The sequence below is a fragment of the Artibeus jamaicensis genome, unplaced genomic scaffold (assembly GCF_021234435.1).
Source record: "Artibeus jamaicensis isolate MK-2021 breed Jamaican fruit bat unplaced genomic scaffold, CSHL_Jam_final contig_685, whole genome shotgun sequence".
Lineage (NCBI taxonomy): Eukaryota > Metazoa > Chordata > Mammalia > Chiroptera > Phyllostomidae > Artibeus > Artibeus jamaicensis.
This window is the reverse complement of record NW_026521924.1, coordinates 19085483-19101975: the sequence shown is the minus strand read 5'-3', so window position 1 is coordinate 19101975 and position 16493 is coordinate 19085483. Positions and strand designations below refer to the sequence as shown.

The 16493-nt window shown below is 46.1% G+C and overlaps 1 protein-coding gene across 1 annotated transcript; it reads right to left on the bottom strand.

The window, feature by feature from the left end:
- Positions 1–10: 10 nt before the first annotated feature.
- RAB5IF (RAB5 interacting factor) lies at positions 11–7794 on the bottom strand. Its single transcript, XM_037164356.2, has 4 exons — positions 7441–7794; positions 5362–5465; positions 1270–1399; positions 11–227 (listed from the first exon to the last, which is right to left on the bottom strand). Exons 1-4 carry the CDS (start codon positions 7552–7554, stop codon positions 186–188), a joined length of 390 nt encoding a protein of 129 aa, XP_037020251.1. The 5' UTR covers positions 7555–7794; the 3' UTR covers positions 11–185.
- Positions 7795–16493: the final 8699 nt, after the last annotated feature.

Sequence of the window (16493 nt, the reverse complement as noted above, 5' to 3'; positions counted from 1 at the left end):
GTTCTTAAAAAAGTTTTAGGTTATAACTTTCGCAGAGAACACTGACGCCCAACACACTGATTCTTGGTCCAGGAAACATGGGTCTTCAGGTTCCACGTGGCTGGGTGCCCCTATAATCAGGTTTCTGTGCTTTAACTAAGAGGGTCCTTTGGACCAGACAGGAAGCAGGCGGGGACCGTGCACCATCAGTCATAGTGGATGGCCGTGTAGAAGATGATCCAGATGACCTAGAGAGGAGGGAAGCAGAGTTCATAGGTCACCTGGTCAACACAGGCCCCTCTCCAACAAAACACAAATGTCAGATAAGAATGTGTGCATGGTGGCCAGGGCTATCCAATGCTAATCTTGTAGTGTTAATCTGTTTAGGGACCTAAATAACTTCACTGTAACCAAGCTGTCTCTAACAGAGCCCAGGATCACCCTGGTGTGCTCCCAAAGGGACCCTGGACAAGCCACTCAACCCGCCAAACAGTGAACCAAGTGCCAGGGAGTGGAGTTACAGATGGGAAAACAATGCAGGTAAAGCAGACTGTACTGCCAGTAGCTGTTAGGATTAGCAAAGAAATCAGATTCTCTGTCCACTGCGTCTCCTAGCACCTTTAAAAGTATACGAGGTACATGCAGATGCCCAGGGGACACCTCCTTGGGCTAGGATCTATAAATTAAAAAAAAGAAAACACCTTTGAGATATAATTCATATCCCATAAAAGTGTACAATTCAGAGGGGGGGTTTCTGATTTTTTTTTATTACTGAGACCATTAAAAAACACACACACAATTCAGAGGTTTTTAGTATATTCACAGAGGTGTGTAAACATCACTAATTACTTCTGGAACATTTCCATCATTCTCAACAGAAAATACGCTCTCATTATCAGTTATTCCCCCTTTCCCCTCCCCTTAGCCCCTGGCAACCACTAATCTAACTTTTTATCTGTATGAATTTCACAAAAATGGAATCATAGAGCAGTGATCTTTTGTCTGTCAATATATTTTAAAATGTTTCCCAGTGGTTTCTCATATACAGCTAGAGTTGAGGATCAGATGTGAAAGCTGACGCCGGGCCCTGGGTTGCCACACCACAGGGAGACTGTACATTGTATCACACCACATTTTTCGGGACAACATGATAAACATAGATATGGCCTCTAGCCTCACAAGCTTTTTGCAAAAAATGGCAGCTGAGTCACACAGGGTCACTTGATTAGGCTCCCCTTGAGTAACTCATTAGATGGTAATCCTTCCTGTAAAAGTATCAGCTACACATACCATGAACAAAGCAAAAGATGTCATAAACCCTTCTTTCGTGAGCTCCCATGTGCCGCCATATTCTTCCTCATCTATCTGTAGGTAGTTGCTGAAGTAGAGGTACAGGACTCCTGCATTGATCAGGCAAAACCTGGAGGGAGGGAAGACAAGCACCAAAAACGAATTGTAAGCTTAGAAGACTCAGAACTCCCAGCACATCGTCCAGCTCTACCAAGGTACTCACTATTGCACCGTTAACTATTTCTATTATGAGAGAGCGTGAAATAATACATAATAACACCTAGGCCCTTGAAGGAGCTGCCCATCTGGCTGAGCTAGAGATAGAAGGACCAACTCTTCTTCAGTTGCCCAGCCAAAGCAAAAAATAATATAAATTAAAAAACAGATTGAAGTTCTCTAAGCCCCCTTAAAGGAGACAAGCTGGTCCCAAGTAGGACCAGTAGCTGACTTGAGCCTGTAGGTCGCTCCAGCTAGGGTGAAAGGAGGCCATGGAACAGACGCCGTTCAGCTGTGGCTTCGTGGCCTGGTTGAGCAAGCAAGGCCACGTACTGCAGCAGGCCATGCATAACTCCCAGGCCCTTTCTGGATGTACACTGTCTGTCTGCTATGCACTTGATGCAGAGTTCAGCTCAGTAATACCTGGGGACTAAAAGCAGCAGTGACAGTGGACTTGAAACCAGATGCTTGCAAGTATCTCCAGGGCTCTGTGTCTTAAGACATGTCCCTCCTAAAGATGGAGGTGGAATATGCAGAAAGAACTGGCCCCTCCTAATGGATGAGGTGTGGGCTGGTATGGTGCAAAGCAGTTGGATGCTGCTGAGTAATGTGAATCTGTCTGCTGGGGGAGGGATGGACCCTGAGCAAGGCAGCAGGTGAGGTAGGCCTGTGTACTTCAGGAGTCCAGCGTGTAAGTAGTGAGAGTGCAGGCTTTCTCCCGAGTGGAAGGCACTGGAGCTAGGAGGTTGGTTTAGACCGGCACCATGTTCCAGGACTGGGACTGTGACAGTGGCTGAACGGGGAGGGCAGAGTCCCACAGGCTGGAGCCGAAGGGCCTGGGAGTAGCACTGTTTCAGTGACAGAAGTAGAGAGTCTGGAAGAAGAAAGGGTTTTCTTGGATTCACCTAAAATAAGAGTCCTTGGCTTGGCTACGTTGCAGCCACATCCTTATCTTACGCTGAAATCTTGGGACCTGGCCAATCTGGCCACTTTGCTCTAACAAGAGCTTCATTTTGGGCAGGCTGAGTTAGTGGCTCTAGAAGGAGATTACTAATGAGAGAGAAATGTCACTCTGGACTCAGCTAATAAGCTAGGGCTGGAGAATGCGTGGAGGCTTACCAAGTGAGTGAGCCGTGGGAGCGGCTGTGTGGTGAGGGGAGGGGAGAAGCGGTGGGACGGTGGGAAAAGGAATGGCGGGCAGAAAGAACGGGGTGGGCGGAAGTCCTGCCTTTAAGGGTTGCACACTCAGGAGAAAGTGAAGTCAAAGAAAGGTACGTAAATGTTTGGTGGTCGAGAGAAGGATATTGGAAAGGACCGGAAAGGCTCAAACTGAGCTTTGAAGCTAAGCATAATGTCTATATTATAAACGAGGGTGAGGACTACACAGCAAATGTGTAAAGAAATGAACATGCCGCATTGGGGGTTAGAGAAGAACATTAAAAAGACTAGACTCTCAAATGAGTTTTAAAAAATTCTATCCTAAAAATCCCTGTCAGGATCCAACAAAATACTGACTCTAACAAACACAATGCCTTCAGGCCGGAAGGCAACATGACAACGGTAATGTATGCTGCTCTCAGGGGAATTCGCTTGAGTTGTTACAAAAACTCAGCAGTGTTCCCTGAGCTCCTCTTACTCACGTGCCAAGCTCTATGTAAGAGCCAGGCAGGAACCCTCTCTGATAATATGCAAACCCTCAGCACACAGGGCAGAACTGTCACTCCATTCTTGGGCACTGTCACTGAGACCCAAGGAAACGGTTTCCCCTTAATGGGCCCTCACTGATGGCCACACCAGAAATGGGAAGCCAAGCTGGGGTCAAAACAGAGGGCGGCAGAGGGGCGGCCAGAGTCAGCAGCACTGAGCACCAGAGCAGTTCTGCTCCTAAGTCCGGCAGCTGGGTCAGACAGATGAAGAAAAAAATCAATGTCCCCGGGCCCCTTCCTAGGCCAGGGGTAACGGTACCCACCAGAGGAGGGAAGGGATTCTGGTTTCGGCTGTGGCAGGACAGTGTGGGGCTGGACCCCACAGAGCAGTTCCAAGAAAGCAGCGCTGTGCTCTGCGGGCCGTGAATCCACTCCCAAACACCACGTTCTCTGTGGCCCTACTTTACCCCTCTTTGTAAAGTTAATCATGTAATAACTGCAGTGAGCCATTTATGGAGTGCCTGTAACATACTACGCACTACACTTAGCACTTTACTTGTATTATTTAATTCACACATTAATCTTATAAAGCAGGCATTTTTATTACCCTCATCTTAATCAGGAAACAGAGTCTCAGAAAGATGAGCCCAAAATTATGTAGCCTGAAAATGGCAGAGCTGGGACTTGAATCCAGAGCTTTCTATAAGAAAGAAAAGGAAAAAAAGAATAGAAAAAAGGAAAGAGAAAAAAAAAAGAAAGGTCTGTTTGGCTAGCTTAATTCTTCTGCCACAGAGCAAAGTTTACTAGACTAGCTCTAGTCCTTACTGCATTATTCCAGATCGGTGACTTCAGAGAAATCCCTTAGGAGCCCCACAAGATACGACAGGTACGGGGGCCTCCGAACCTCCTAGACAAAGTGGCCTTGGGAAGATGAGAAGCTCCCTCCTATCCTTAGATTGCCTTCCCCCTTCTGTGGCTTCTCCCCCTTCTCTGCCTTTTCTCTCTTAGAAACGGGGTAACCAACATTCTAAAAATATTACCTATACCCTACATCCAACCTGGGAAGACCCACGACAGCAGGTCCTGTGTCTCACCACCGGCAGTCAGCAGCCCTCAGCAAGTGTCCACTCCACCAGAGTCAGGCAGAGAATAAACTGTTCCTGCTTCCCTGCACCGGATGCTTTGCTCAGTATCACAAATCAAAAACCTCCTTAGTTAAGAGAGATGCATTCTTTGTGGGTTATTCTCTGAGAAAACTCAAGTGAGTTTGATATTTATTTCACCCGTTTCATCCTAGAGTTATTGAATAGTAAGAAACATGATCATCCCTAAAAAAAAGAAATCAATGTGATTTTCCATGGTAAGGGTGCCAGTTTATATCCTCTGCATGAAAAGAGGAAAGGTCACAGCCCTGCCTGTCATTTCTATCATGCTTGCCCACAGTTCCTATCTTCAGACAATTCTGACACATCCTCTCCAGTCAACGGGGCAGTGGACACATGGACTCACTTTCAGTGGCATGTTAATTAAGCAGAGCCACACCAGGGGCTGGTGTCACCTGTTTACAGAAGCACAGTAACAATGGAATGTAGTTCAGTGGATTAAGTGTCAGCCTGCAAACCAGAGGGTTGCCAGTTCAGTTCCCAGTCAGGGCACATGCCTGGGTTGCAAGCCAGGTCCCTAGTGGGAGGCTCACTAGAGGCAAACACACATTGATGTTTCTCTCCCTCTCCCTCCCTTCCCCCCTCTCTAAAGATAAATCAATAAAATAAGATAAAATGCAGGGACCTAAAACAACTTCTGAAAAAGCCAAGATTCAGTACATTCAGCGTCGTGCCAGGTACGATGGAGCAGTCACCAAGTACAGAAGCTCCTCCACTTTCCCAACTTCCATACAAACAAAGGTCACACCACAACTAAATGATGCCTGCCACCAACCGGCCTGTGGTAGCCTCTTGCACGAGGACCCATGAATGAATGGACTGGCCCAGCCTTCAGGAAGGTAACACACCTGACCTAAGATGCTCCTGGGCTCGATGAAGTGAGAAGTGCTGCACCAGACCCACGAGCGCCAACCTGAGCACACCTTTTTGCTTTGGCCATCTCTTACACACACACATACTTTTAAAAAACCCTCCAATGTAGCAATGACCTTTTTCATAAAAGGAAAATATAATCTCTATTAGAAAAAGACATGATATCATGAAAACGCAAGCTACCCAAGACTTACCCCGCTATTCCCAAGAAACCTCGTAATGGTAACACTCCCCAAATGACACCTAGGACCACAGCGATGATCTGTCGGAACCAGTAGATCACATCTAAAAACTCATCCTGTAGAAAAAAGAGATTGCATGCGTTATCTGGAGCAGGCGCCACAGGAGAACCTCCTGTAACAGGTAAGGAACCGAAAAGCTTCCTGCTAAACATATCTTCCGGTGAATTTTTCCCCAAAAGCAGTAGTATGGGGCGCTCCGCTCCGCCCATACCTGATGGTGGTAAGTAAAACGAAACAGTATTTGTCTTTAGTGATGACTTCTAGGGGCTGTGCTCCCAAACTAAAAATTTTAGAGGTGAGCTCTCCCTCCTGGGAGCACCCCCACACCTTTCTTCCCTCTCAGACAGGCATTTCCTAAACTCTAAGGGTCCCCCAAGACTTGCAAGCAGGTGAGCAATGGGCAGTGGTAGCTCACCCCAGGCTAACCCCCTCCAAAGACTCTTTTTCTAAGACTTTCCAGAAAAGCAGCCCTGCCTAGAATAATTTATTCCCTATAACATTTTCTTCAAAGGTCTTATTTATTTATTCTTAGGGAGGGAGAAAAAGAGGGAGAAAACATTGATGTGAAAGAGAAACATCGATCCACTGCCTCACACGCCCCAACTGGGCACTGGGCCACAACCCAGGCATGTGCCCTTGACCAGGAATCAAACTGATGTCCTTTTGGTTTGTGGGACTATGCCCAACCAACGGAGCTACACCAGTCAGGGCACCTGTAACATTTCTAGCGATCCAAAGCAGCCCTGCCTAGGCTCTCTCCTGCTGCTTGTTCTATCTTTAGCCCTTCCTTCTTTCACTGTCCCCAATTTTAAGAAATGTACTATCAAAGATTCTTTTAGAAAAGTCATTTACCTTTTTTGAGAAGTGCAAAAGGGATTTGGCTTGTGGTAAAATGGCTGATAGTAACTGTGCTATTGGCCACTGGTAACTCTGATCTCATGGGGGGTGGGGGTGCACAGACTCAAATATACTAATCCCAGGCAGAAAGGCAGACAGTCAATCCACTCAGCACCATCTCCCTACACACTGAATTTTGAGTAAATCACAAAGGAGAGAAAGGATTAGAAACAAGAGTACTGGAGGCAGATGCCAACATATCTACTCTGTACGAGGACAAGGAAGACTCAGGTTTCTGGCCTGCCCTAGATTGCAGAAACCAGTCCTTACACAAGGAAGAAAGAAATGACACAGCAGATCAGAAAGGTTTTACAAGAGCTGGGTAGGGCTGGGGCAATTTCAGCAAGTGCCCCCCATGCCCCTTTACTGAAACTCCAGGAAGAAAAGCCTACTTCACCAACATAACATTCTTTTCAGGCCAACTGGAATAAAGTTGTTTGTGATGGTCCCTTCCAGATCACGGAGCAGAGTCAGGGAGTGCCCAAACTCAGATCTGAATGTGGAAATCTTTGAAGCCCCAACCATTCCTCACACACGTTTCTTTGCGCCCCCCCCCCCACACTCTCACTCACCCACCCATGCAAGGTGGTCTCAGTCTCCCCACTCACACTTAAGTCATTCGGTCTTTCTCATTCAACAAGGCACTGGTAGCTCTACTTTAGTGAGTCTCATTATGTGCTGCTACCTGTTTAATGCACCACAGTACCCCAGCTCAGAGTTGTTCTGAAAATTCAGTGAGATAACGCGGGGACAGCACCTGCCGTAGAAAGTATCCAGTAGACGCTAACGACTATGTTAGAAAGTTAATTCGGGTAAAGCAAGACACTTAACTCAAGATCCTACTGGGAGGAGGTCAAACCAAATTCGGCGCAATCTCGCCATTCAGGCACACGCCCTGCCCGCGAGTGACACTTCCTCTGCCCCCTCCACGCTGCTTCCCGCGCAAGTGACCCAGGCGGTTCGACCGTTAGGTCGTTCGCTGTGAGCCCCGAGCTCGGCTCTCCGGCCCGGGCCCGAAGAGTTCGCCCTGACACCCCAAGACTCGGCCGCACCCGGGCAGGCTCGGGCCTGTCCTTGCGTGCCCGAGTGCCAGCCGGCTCCTCGAACCTGCGCCCTCGCCAGATCCCACCGCACCTTGTCCTCCCAGGCCGCGTCACTCCGCAGCGCCTTGCTCCAGACAGACACTTTGAGAGCCCCGTTGGCCAGCTGCGGCTGAGACGGCTCCTCCTTCCGCCGCCCGCCGCTCATCCTCCCGTCGCGCCGCCCGGACTGGGCTTGGGGCGCGCGGGCCGAGCCAAAAGGAGTCGAAAGTCTGGGGTTGCAGGTCACGGCGCGCGGGGCGGCAGTGACAGGCTCAGTACTGTGGCTCGGCGGCACGCTGCAGTTGCCCGCACTTAGCCAGTGCTACCAGCTCAGCTCGCTCGGCCGAAACCAAGGTGCCGCGAGGGGAGGAGCAACACAGCCTGTGCGTCCTACCGCCGACGTGTCCACGCAGCCAATCGACAACCGTTCAGACGTTCAAGTGAAAAGATAGCCGTCGACTCAGCGCAGGCGCTGTACGCATGGCGGAAGTGACGGTAAGCTTCCGCCCAGCGCGCGGTACGGTGAGAAGAAAGGGACAATCTTGGAGGGAAGGGGGACTCGGGCGCGGGGAGGCGCTGTGTAGGCTGAAGAACAGCGTCTGAGGCGAAAGCGGAGGTTAGACCTGAGCATTGCCGTTTGTCACAACTTGTGTCCTCGTGCAGCGGGACAGGACGCGATACTGCCTTTCCGGAGGTGTCCTTTTTAACCCAAACCTTGCTCCCCGGGAGCCCCAGGCTGCCTCTCAGGATTTAGCCACTGCTCGTTTTCTCCCCTAAATACAAATTCCCTAGGACCTGGTTCCGGATGTTAACTCTTTTCTATAATAACCTAGTGTTGCAAGTGAGCACTGAGACCCAAAGAGGAGAAATGATTTTCTAAGGCTATAGAGTAAGTTGGAACCAGCTGAGGGCTCCTCACAGGGTTCAAGTGGAGAGAGTGCTTTTATCAGGTATCAGAATATCTTGGTATTCATCTGTTGTGTCCTCAACATGTGCTAGGTCAGTCGTTCACAAACTGTTTCCGCACCAGCAGCAGCCGCGTCACCTGGGAACTTGGTTAGAAATGTAAATTATCGGACTACATCAGAAATTCTGGGGGCGGAGCCTATAACCAGCGTTTTAATAAGCCCTCTAGGTGGTGCCATGCGCACTGTGGTACGCAGTAAGTTGAGACCGAGGCGCCGCACCTCCGTACAGTGGATTTAGAGACAAAGTAACTTTCCCAGAATCACTCAACTAGTACTTGGGTTTGTCTGATTCCAAAATCTGTACTTTTAACCTTAAGCCTTAAGTCTTAAAGAATAACGAGGTCAGAACAGCCTTTGCATACCTTATTCATTCACCTGTAGTTCACCATATGTAAGCAAGGGAATCGCCTGCACAGCTTTTTCGAAATTCCATAGCTGGTATTTTCCACCACAATCTAACCCCAAGATCCTGTTTGAGTAGGTCGAGTGGCACTGTGCCCCAAAGGTGGTACACACTGTGATAGACACCACTCTGGACCTGGTGGGAGGGCCATATAGGTCACATGGGTGTATACCTTTAGTTCTTGCTTTCCCCTGGATCTTGTTCTTTTGGGCCCTGCCTCTTTTCTGAACCCATTTCCCTCCCATGTGCTAACTCCGGGGAAGCCTAACCAGTCTAAACCCTCTTTTACAGGCTCCCTGGTGGCATGCAGCACTGGAGAGAAACTGACCACTCTGTCAGAGAATGTTGGAGGACTACCTAGCCCATGGTCAAAGGTATGCTTTCAGTCTGCTGGGGCTGACGGTAAGGGTTTGTAATAGGGGGCTAGGGAAGACCACTCTGAAGGAACAGTAGGAATTGAGGGAAAGACAGAGGGGAAGGTGAGAGAGCATTTCAGGAGATAAAACCATGTGAGCTAATTAATAGTAAGGAATACAGCCACAGATGAGAAAGAAAAGGGAGGGTCATGCTGAGGAGTTTGTTTTTATCCCAAGGGTGGAGGAGGAAGCCACAGAAAGCAGGTTTGAGCAGGAGACTTCACTTTTCAGGTTTGCATCTTAAGCAAGATCACTCTGGCTCCTATTTGGAGGACTGGATCGGAGTGGGAGACTAAACACTGTAAAAGTTGTTCAAGTGAGTGTCAACAATAAAAAAAGTAGTAATTAGAAGAAGGAAAAAGTTTTCAAGTGAGATTTAGTGGGGCACTGAAGATGGGGAAAATTGGAATAAAATGGAGTTAATTCTTTTTTAAAACTGAGAACAAAATTTAACTTGCTGTAAAATGTACACAATTGACCATTTTTAAGTGTATATTGTTCAGTGGCACAGTGACATAATCCCCTTTGTTCTGCAGTCACCCCCACAATCCTTTTTCAGAGTTTTTATTTTGGGAAACTGAAACTTTGTACCCATTGACCCCTGACCCCTAGCAAAGACCATTCTACTTTGTCTCTGAATATGACTCGATACCTCCCACGAGTGGAATTGCCCAGTATTTGCCCTTTTATGATTGGTTTATTTGACTTAGCATAACCTGTTCAGTGTTCATGATGTTGTGGCATGTGTCAGAATATTCTTCCTTTTTAAGGCTGAATAATTTTTTAAAATAACTTTTTAAAGATTTTATTTATTTATCTTTAGAGGGGAAGGGAAGGAGAGAGGGAAACATCAATGTATGGTTGCCTCTCGTGTGTCTCCTGCTGGGAACTGGCCTGCAACCCAGGGATGTGCCCTGACTGGGAATTGAACTGCAGTCTTTTGGTTTGCAGGCCTGTGCTCAGTCCACTGAGCTACACCAGCCAGGGCTAAGGCTGAATAATTTTATTAAATGTTTGTTAAATGTCTATTGTATGTATACACCACATTTTGCTTATCCATTCATCTATTGAGGGAGTGACACTTGAGCTGCTTCCATCTTTTTGCTATTGTGAGTAATGCGTCGGTGTACATCAGTGTGCAAACATCCATTCATGTCCCCGCTTTCAGCCCTTTTGGTATATTCTCAGAGTTGAATTGCTGTATCATATAATAATTCTATTTTTAATTTTTTGAGGGATCTCCATACTGTTTTCTGTAGCAGCTGCAACATTAAAATTTCTACCAACGGTGCACAAGGGTTCCAATTTCTCCACATCTTTGACAATGCTTATATTGGGTTTTTTTTTTAAGATTTTATTTGTTTATTTTTACACAGAGGGGAAGGGAGGGAGACAAAGAGGGAGAGAAACGTGTGGTTGCCTCTTGCGTGCCCCCTACCAGAGACCTGGCCTGCAGCCCAGGCATGTGCCCTGACTGGGAATTGAACCAGGACCCTTTGATTGGTAGGCTGGAACTCAACCACTGAGCCACACCAGCGAGGGCTATACTTTGTTCTTTTTGATAACAAGTGCTGTGAAGTGATACTCATTGTGGTTTTGATTTTTATTTCCCTGCTGATTAGTGATGTTGAGCATCTTTTCATATGCTTGTTGTCCATTTGTGTATCTTTGAACAAATATCTGTTCCAGCCTTTTGCCCACTTTTGAGTCTGGTTATATTTGTTATTGTTGTTGATTTTAGGAGTTCTGTGTGTAGTCTGGGTATTAATCCCTAATCATGTATGCAATTTGAAAATATTTTCTCCCATTCTGTGAGTTGCTCTTTTTACTCTATTGATAATATCTTTTTATACACCAAAACTTTTATTTTATTAAGTTAAATTTAATTTTATTTATTTTGTCCTCACTTGAGGACATTTCATTTTCATTGCTTTTAGAGAGAGAGGAAGGGAGAAAGGAAGAACGAGAGAGATGCATGGATGTGAGAGAGACGCATCAGTTGGTTGCCTCCCACACACACCCAGAGAGGGTGACCCGGGATCAGACCCGCACCCTGGGCACGTGCCCCGACTGGGAATCACACCCGCAACCTTTCAGCTATGGGACAACACTCCAACCGACTGAGCCTCATCGGCCAGGGCCGAAGCTTTTCGTTTCGATGAAGTTCGGTTTGTGTAATTTGTTGCTGCTTCTGCCTTTGCTGTCACGTACCAGAAACCATGTCCATATCCAGTGCCATCAAGCTTTCCCCGTTTTCGTCTCAGAGCTTTGTAATGTTAGCTCTTATGTTAGGTCTTTGATCCATTTTGAGTTATTTTTAAAAATTTATTTTTCAGTTATAGTTGACAAGCCCTGGCTCGTGTGGCTCAGTGGATTGAGTGCTGGCCTGTGAAACAAAGGGTCAGTTACAGTTACATACAATATTATGTTTGTTTCAGGTGTACCACATGGTGATGAACAGACATTTATATACCTTACAGAGTGGTCACCTGGATAAGTCTAGCACCCATCTGGCACCGTACATGGTTATTACAGTATTACTGACTATATTCCCTATGCTGCACTTTTCTTTCCCTTGACTTTTTTTATAACTGGCAACTTGTACTTCTTAACCCCTTTCAGAGTTAATTTTTTTGATATGGTGTTAGGTAAGGTCTAACTTCATTCTTTTATATGAGCATATCCAGTTTTCCTACCACCATTTGTTAGAAAGACTTTGCTTTTCCTGTTGAACAGTCTTCACACCCTTGTTGAGTGAAGTCAGAGGGTTCCTTACCCGTGGCACCCAGAAAAGCCACAGTCTGAGGCAACAGGTTTCTCGCAAATAGAAGGGTTTGTTTGTTCGTCAGGTAGCTAGACGAGGAGGCTGGAGGCAAGGCTTAGATCAGCTGTCCCTGATCCAGGGCTCAGGGCAAGTTTTTAGGGCCAAGTTAAAGGCCAGGTTTTTTTTTGTGTGTGTGTTTTTTTTTAAGATTTTATTTGTTTATCTTTAGAGGGCAAGGGAAGGAGAGAGGGAGAGAAACATGAATGTATGGTTGCCTTCCTTTGTGGGTCCCCTGCTGGGAACTGGCCTGCAACCCAGGCATGTGCCCCTGACTGGGAATCGAACCGCAATTGTCTGGTTCACAGGCCCGCACTCAGTCCACTGAGCTACACCAGCCAGGGCCTAAAGGCCAGTTTTAATTAGAAGACTCTGGACTTTAGCCACTTAAGGTAAGGAAGGGTTCTGGTGTTCAAGTTCCTGTCATGTCCGAATCCTTTGGTTCTGGGTGCAGCTGGAGGACAGGGCATCTGTGCAGTACTCTCTCTCTCAAATAACTCAAGGATTGTGTTTAATCACCCATCTGCTTTAAGGGGACAGAACTGCTTTTAAGTTGGTCAGGTGATTTGTGTGCTGTTTTAATTTGGTCATATGTGCGAGAATTCATTTCAGGGCTCTCTCTTTTTTTTTTAATATATTTTATTGATTATGCCATTACAGTTGTTCTATTCCCCCCTTCATTCCCCTCCACCCTGCACCCCCCCACCTTTCCCCCCTTTAGTTTATGACCATGTGTCTCAAGTTCTTTAGATTCTATATTTCCCCTACTATTCTTGCCCTCCCCCCTGTCTGTTTTCTACCTACTGTCTTATTTTCTGTACCTTCTCCCCCCTTCTGCTTCTCCCACTCCCCTGTTGCTAACCCTCCATGTGATCTCCATTTCTATGGGTCTGCTCCTGATCTAGCTGTCCTCTTAGTTTGCTTTAGTTTGCTTTTGTTTTAGGTGTGGTTCTTTTTTTTTTTTTTAAGATTTTATTTATTTATCTTTTAGAGGGGAAGGGAAGGAGAAAGGGAGAGAAACATCAATGTATGGTTGCCTTTCATGCATCCCCTGCTGGGAACTGGCCTGCAGGGAACCAGCCTGCAACCCCAGTATGTGCCCTGACTGGGAATTGAACCGCGATTGTCTGGGTCACAGGCCTGTGCTCAATCCACTGAGCTACACCAGCCAGGTAGGTGTGGTTCTTAATAACTGTGAGTTTGCTGTCCTTTCACTGTTCATATTTTTTATCTTCTTTTTCTTAGATAAGTCCCTTTAACATGTCATATAATAAAGGCTTGGTGATGATCAACTCCTTGAATTTGACCTTATTTGAGAAGTACTTTATCTGTCCTTCCATTCTAAATGAAAACTTTGCTGGATAGAGCAATCTTGATTGTAGGTCTTTGGATTTCAAGAGGTATTCTCTTTCCAGCCCCTTCTTGCCTGTAAGGTCTCTTTTGAGAAATCAGCTGACAGTCTGATGGGAAGTCCTTTGTAGGTGACTGTCCCCTTAGCTCTTGCTGCTTCTAGAATTCTCTCCTTCATTTTAATCTTGGCTAATGTAATTATGATGTGCCTTGGTGTGTTCTTTCTTGGGTCCAACTTCTTTTGGCTTCTCTGAGCTTCCTGGATTTCCTGGAAGTCTATTTCCTTTGCCAGATTGGGGAAGTTCTCCTTTCTTATTTGTTCAAATAAGTTTTCCACTCGTGGCTGTTCCTCTTCCCCTTCTGGTATTCCTATAATTCAGATGTTAGAGCATTTAAAGATGTCCTGAAGGTTCCTAAGCCTCTCCTCATTTTTTTGAATTCTTGTTTCTTCATCCTTTTCTGTTTCATCTTTTTTTCCCTCTTTCTGGTCCACTCCTTTGATTTGATTCCCAGTTTCCTTTCCATTACTATTGGTTTTCTGTGTATTTCCCTTCATTTCAATTAGTTTAGCCTTCATATGTTCCTCTAATTTGTGACTAAAATCAACCAGTTCTGTGAGCATCCTGATCACCAGTGTTTTGAACTGTGCATCTGAAAGTTTGGCCATTTCTTCATCGCTTAGATTTATTGGCTCTGGGGCTTTGAGTTGTTCTTGAGCCATGTTTTGATCTGTTCATGCCTGTATGTATGAGGAGCGGAGCCTTAGGTATTCACCAGGGCGTGGCCACCCAAAACGATGGGTTGTGATGCTGTAGGTGGAGGCGGGGTCAGAGAGGGATAATGGCAGTTCCCTCTGCCGCTTCAGGCCACTGGGGCCTGCACGGTCTGTCTCACCGCTTGCTCCTTCACCGATTTATATGCGCGCAAATGTGTGACCGCGATCAGCTCTCAGTGAGTCCACCACCTTGTGCCCTCAGTGGGTCTGCCCACCACTCCACACCTGGGATCCGCCCATGGCTGCTGGTGCACCTGGGTCTCACGCCCCGGTTGGTCTGGTGGATCTTTCCTGCCCGACCCCACTCTACTGCTGGCTCTGCCCCTCTTACCAGTTTGGCTGAAGGGTTCGTTGTTGTCAGACTTAGTATAGTTCAGTCTTCTGTGGTTTGGCTGTGTTTTTGTTGCTGAAACTTTGTTGTTTTTAAACTTGGTTGTGCGAGGAGGTACAGTGCTTCCACCTACGCCTCCATCTTGGTGGAAGTCCTCAGAGCTCTATTCTATTTCATTGGTATATTTGTCTGCCTTTATGCCAGTACCACATCATTTTGACTACCATAGCTCTGTAGTATGTTTTGAAATTAGGAAGTGAGTCCTGTAACTGTTCTTCTTTTTCAAATTATTTTGGCTATTGAGGGTTCCTTGGGATTCCATATGAATTTTTTTATCTCTGCAAGAAAAAATCATTGTAATTTTGATAAGAGATTGCAATGAACCAACAGATGTCTTTGGATAATACTGAAATCTTAACAATATCAAGTCTTCCAACCCATGAACACAAGGTGTTTTTTCATTTATTTGTATCTTCTTCAATTCATTCAGTGATGTTTTATAGTTTTTAGTCTATGATTTTCGCCTCCTTGGTTAATTCTTCAGTATATTTTCTTTTTGATGCTATTATAAATAAGATTATTTTCTTAGTTTCCTTTTGGACTGTACATTGTTACTGTATAAAAACACAACTGATTTGGGGGCACTGATTTTGTGTCCTGAAACTTTGCTGAATCCATTTATTAGTTTAACCGGTTTGTTTTTGTGTGTGTGTGTGTCGATTCTTAGGGTTTTCTATACCTGTAATCATATCATCTGCACAAATTAGCCCCCCTCCCCCAAAAGTTGATTTTTAATACATCATATTGTATTATATTGTGAAGCTGTGACCTTAGCTCTGAGATTCATCAGATTTGCGTTTACGCAAGTGTCACAGGAACACGAGTGTCACGGGAAGTCAACAGGTATGCGAAGCCCGATCTGTGTTCCCCTCTTGGCTTTCTGGGGGCAGAGAAGGCCAAGCAGGGGTGCTCTGGTGGAGAGCCTTGCCTAGAAGGTATCTAAGGGACTGGGTCTTGTTCCCTTTTTGCTTTCACCCAAGGTTTTCCTTGTCTTAGGAAGTAGGGGATCTGGCTGAATTCCAGTGCATCCATCTGGTTAAACATCCTGGGTGGTCTAGGATGGAAAAGAACTTGATGAAGTCAGATTTGGAAGTGAGAGAGACAGATTTGGAATTAGAATGCATTTGCCTTTGTCCGGTTGGGGCTTTTTAGCACCACTCAAACACATAATAATCTCAGCCTTGGGGGTGAGTACAGACACACACTCCTGAGATCGCGTGTGTTCAGTCCCAGACCACAACAGTGAAGTGACTGGTAATCTTTTTGCTGGAGAAGAATGTTGCCTTCAATTTGTGAAAAATGCAGTATCTGTGAAACTCAGTAACACAAAGCACAATAAAACAAGGTGTGCCTGTGTGTCCTCCCAGAATGCCTCTGCACTACTGCCAGCTGCTCGTGGTAGGATTTGGAGGGGTAGGTGAGCTCTGAGAGGAAAGATCACGGCCCCAGACAGACACAAACGGGGTCACAGAAATCACAAGCTCTGGAGGGAAAGCCACGAGCCACGGAAAGAGCACCCGTTGTGAGGTAGAGGTCTGAGTTTGCATCCTGGTGCTCTCTTCTTTTTGCCTACAATAAATGTTTTACTAGCACTTAGAGTCCTTAGTTAGGTGTCCATTTTGCTAAATATTTTACATATTGTACATTTGTTTTCCTCCAAAAGCTGTCCAAACTCTTAACCACTACACTGAACTCTCCTTTGACTGTTTTTTTCTATAATGAATGTAGGTTGTTTATGTAATGAAAGTGAGTCTGGGCCCTGCCCCATGTGGCTCAGTTGGTTGGGCGTCCTACTACAGAGCGACGAAACCCTGTTCGATTCCTGGTCAGGGCATATGCCTGGGTTGCGGGTTCAGTCCCTGGTCCAGGTGCATATGAGAGGCAACTAATCAGTGTTTCTCTCTCACATCGATGTTTCTCTCCTTCTCCTCTCTCTAAAATAAGTAAAAAAAATAAAATGATGACCTCAAGAAGGCTATGC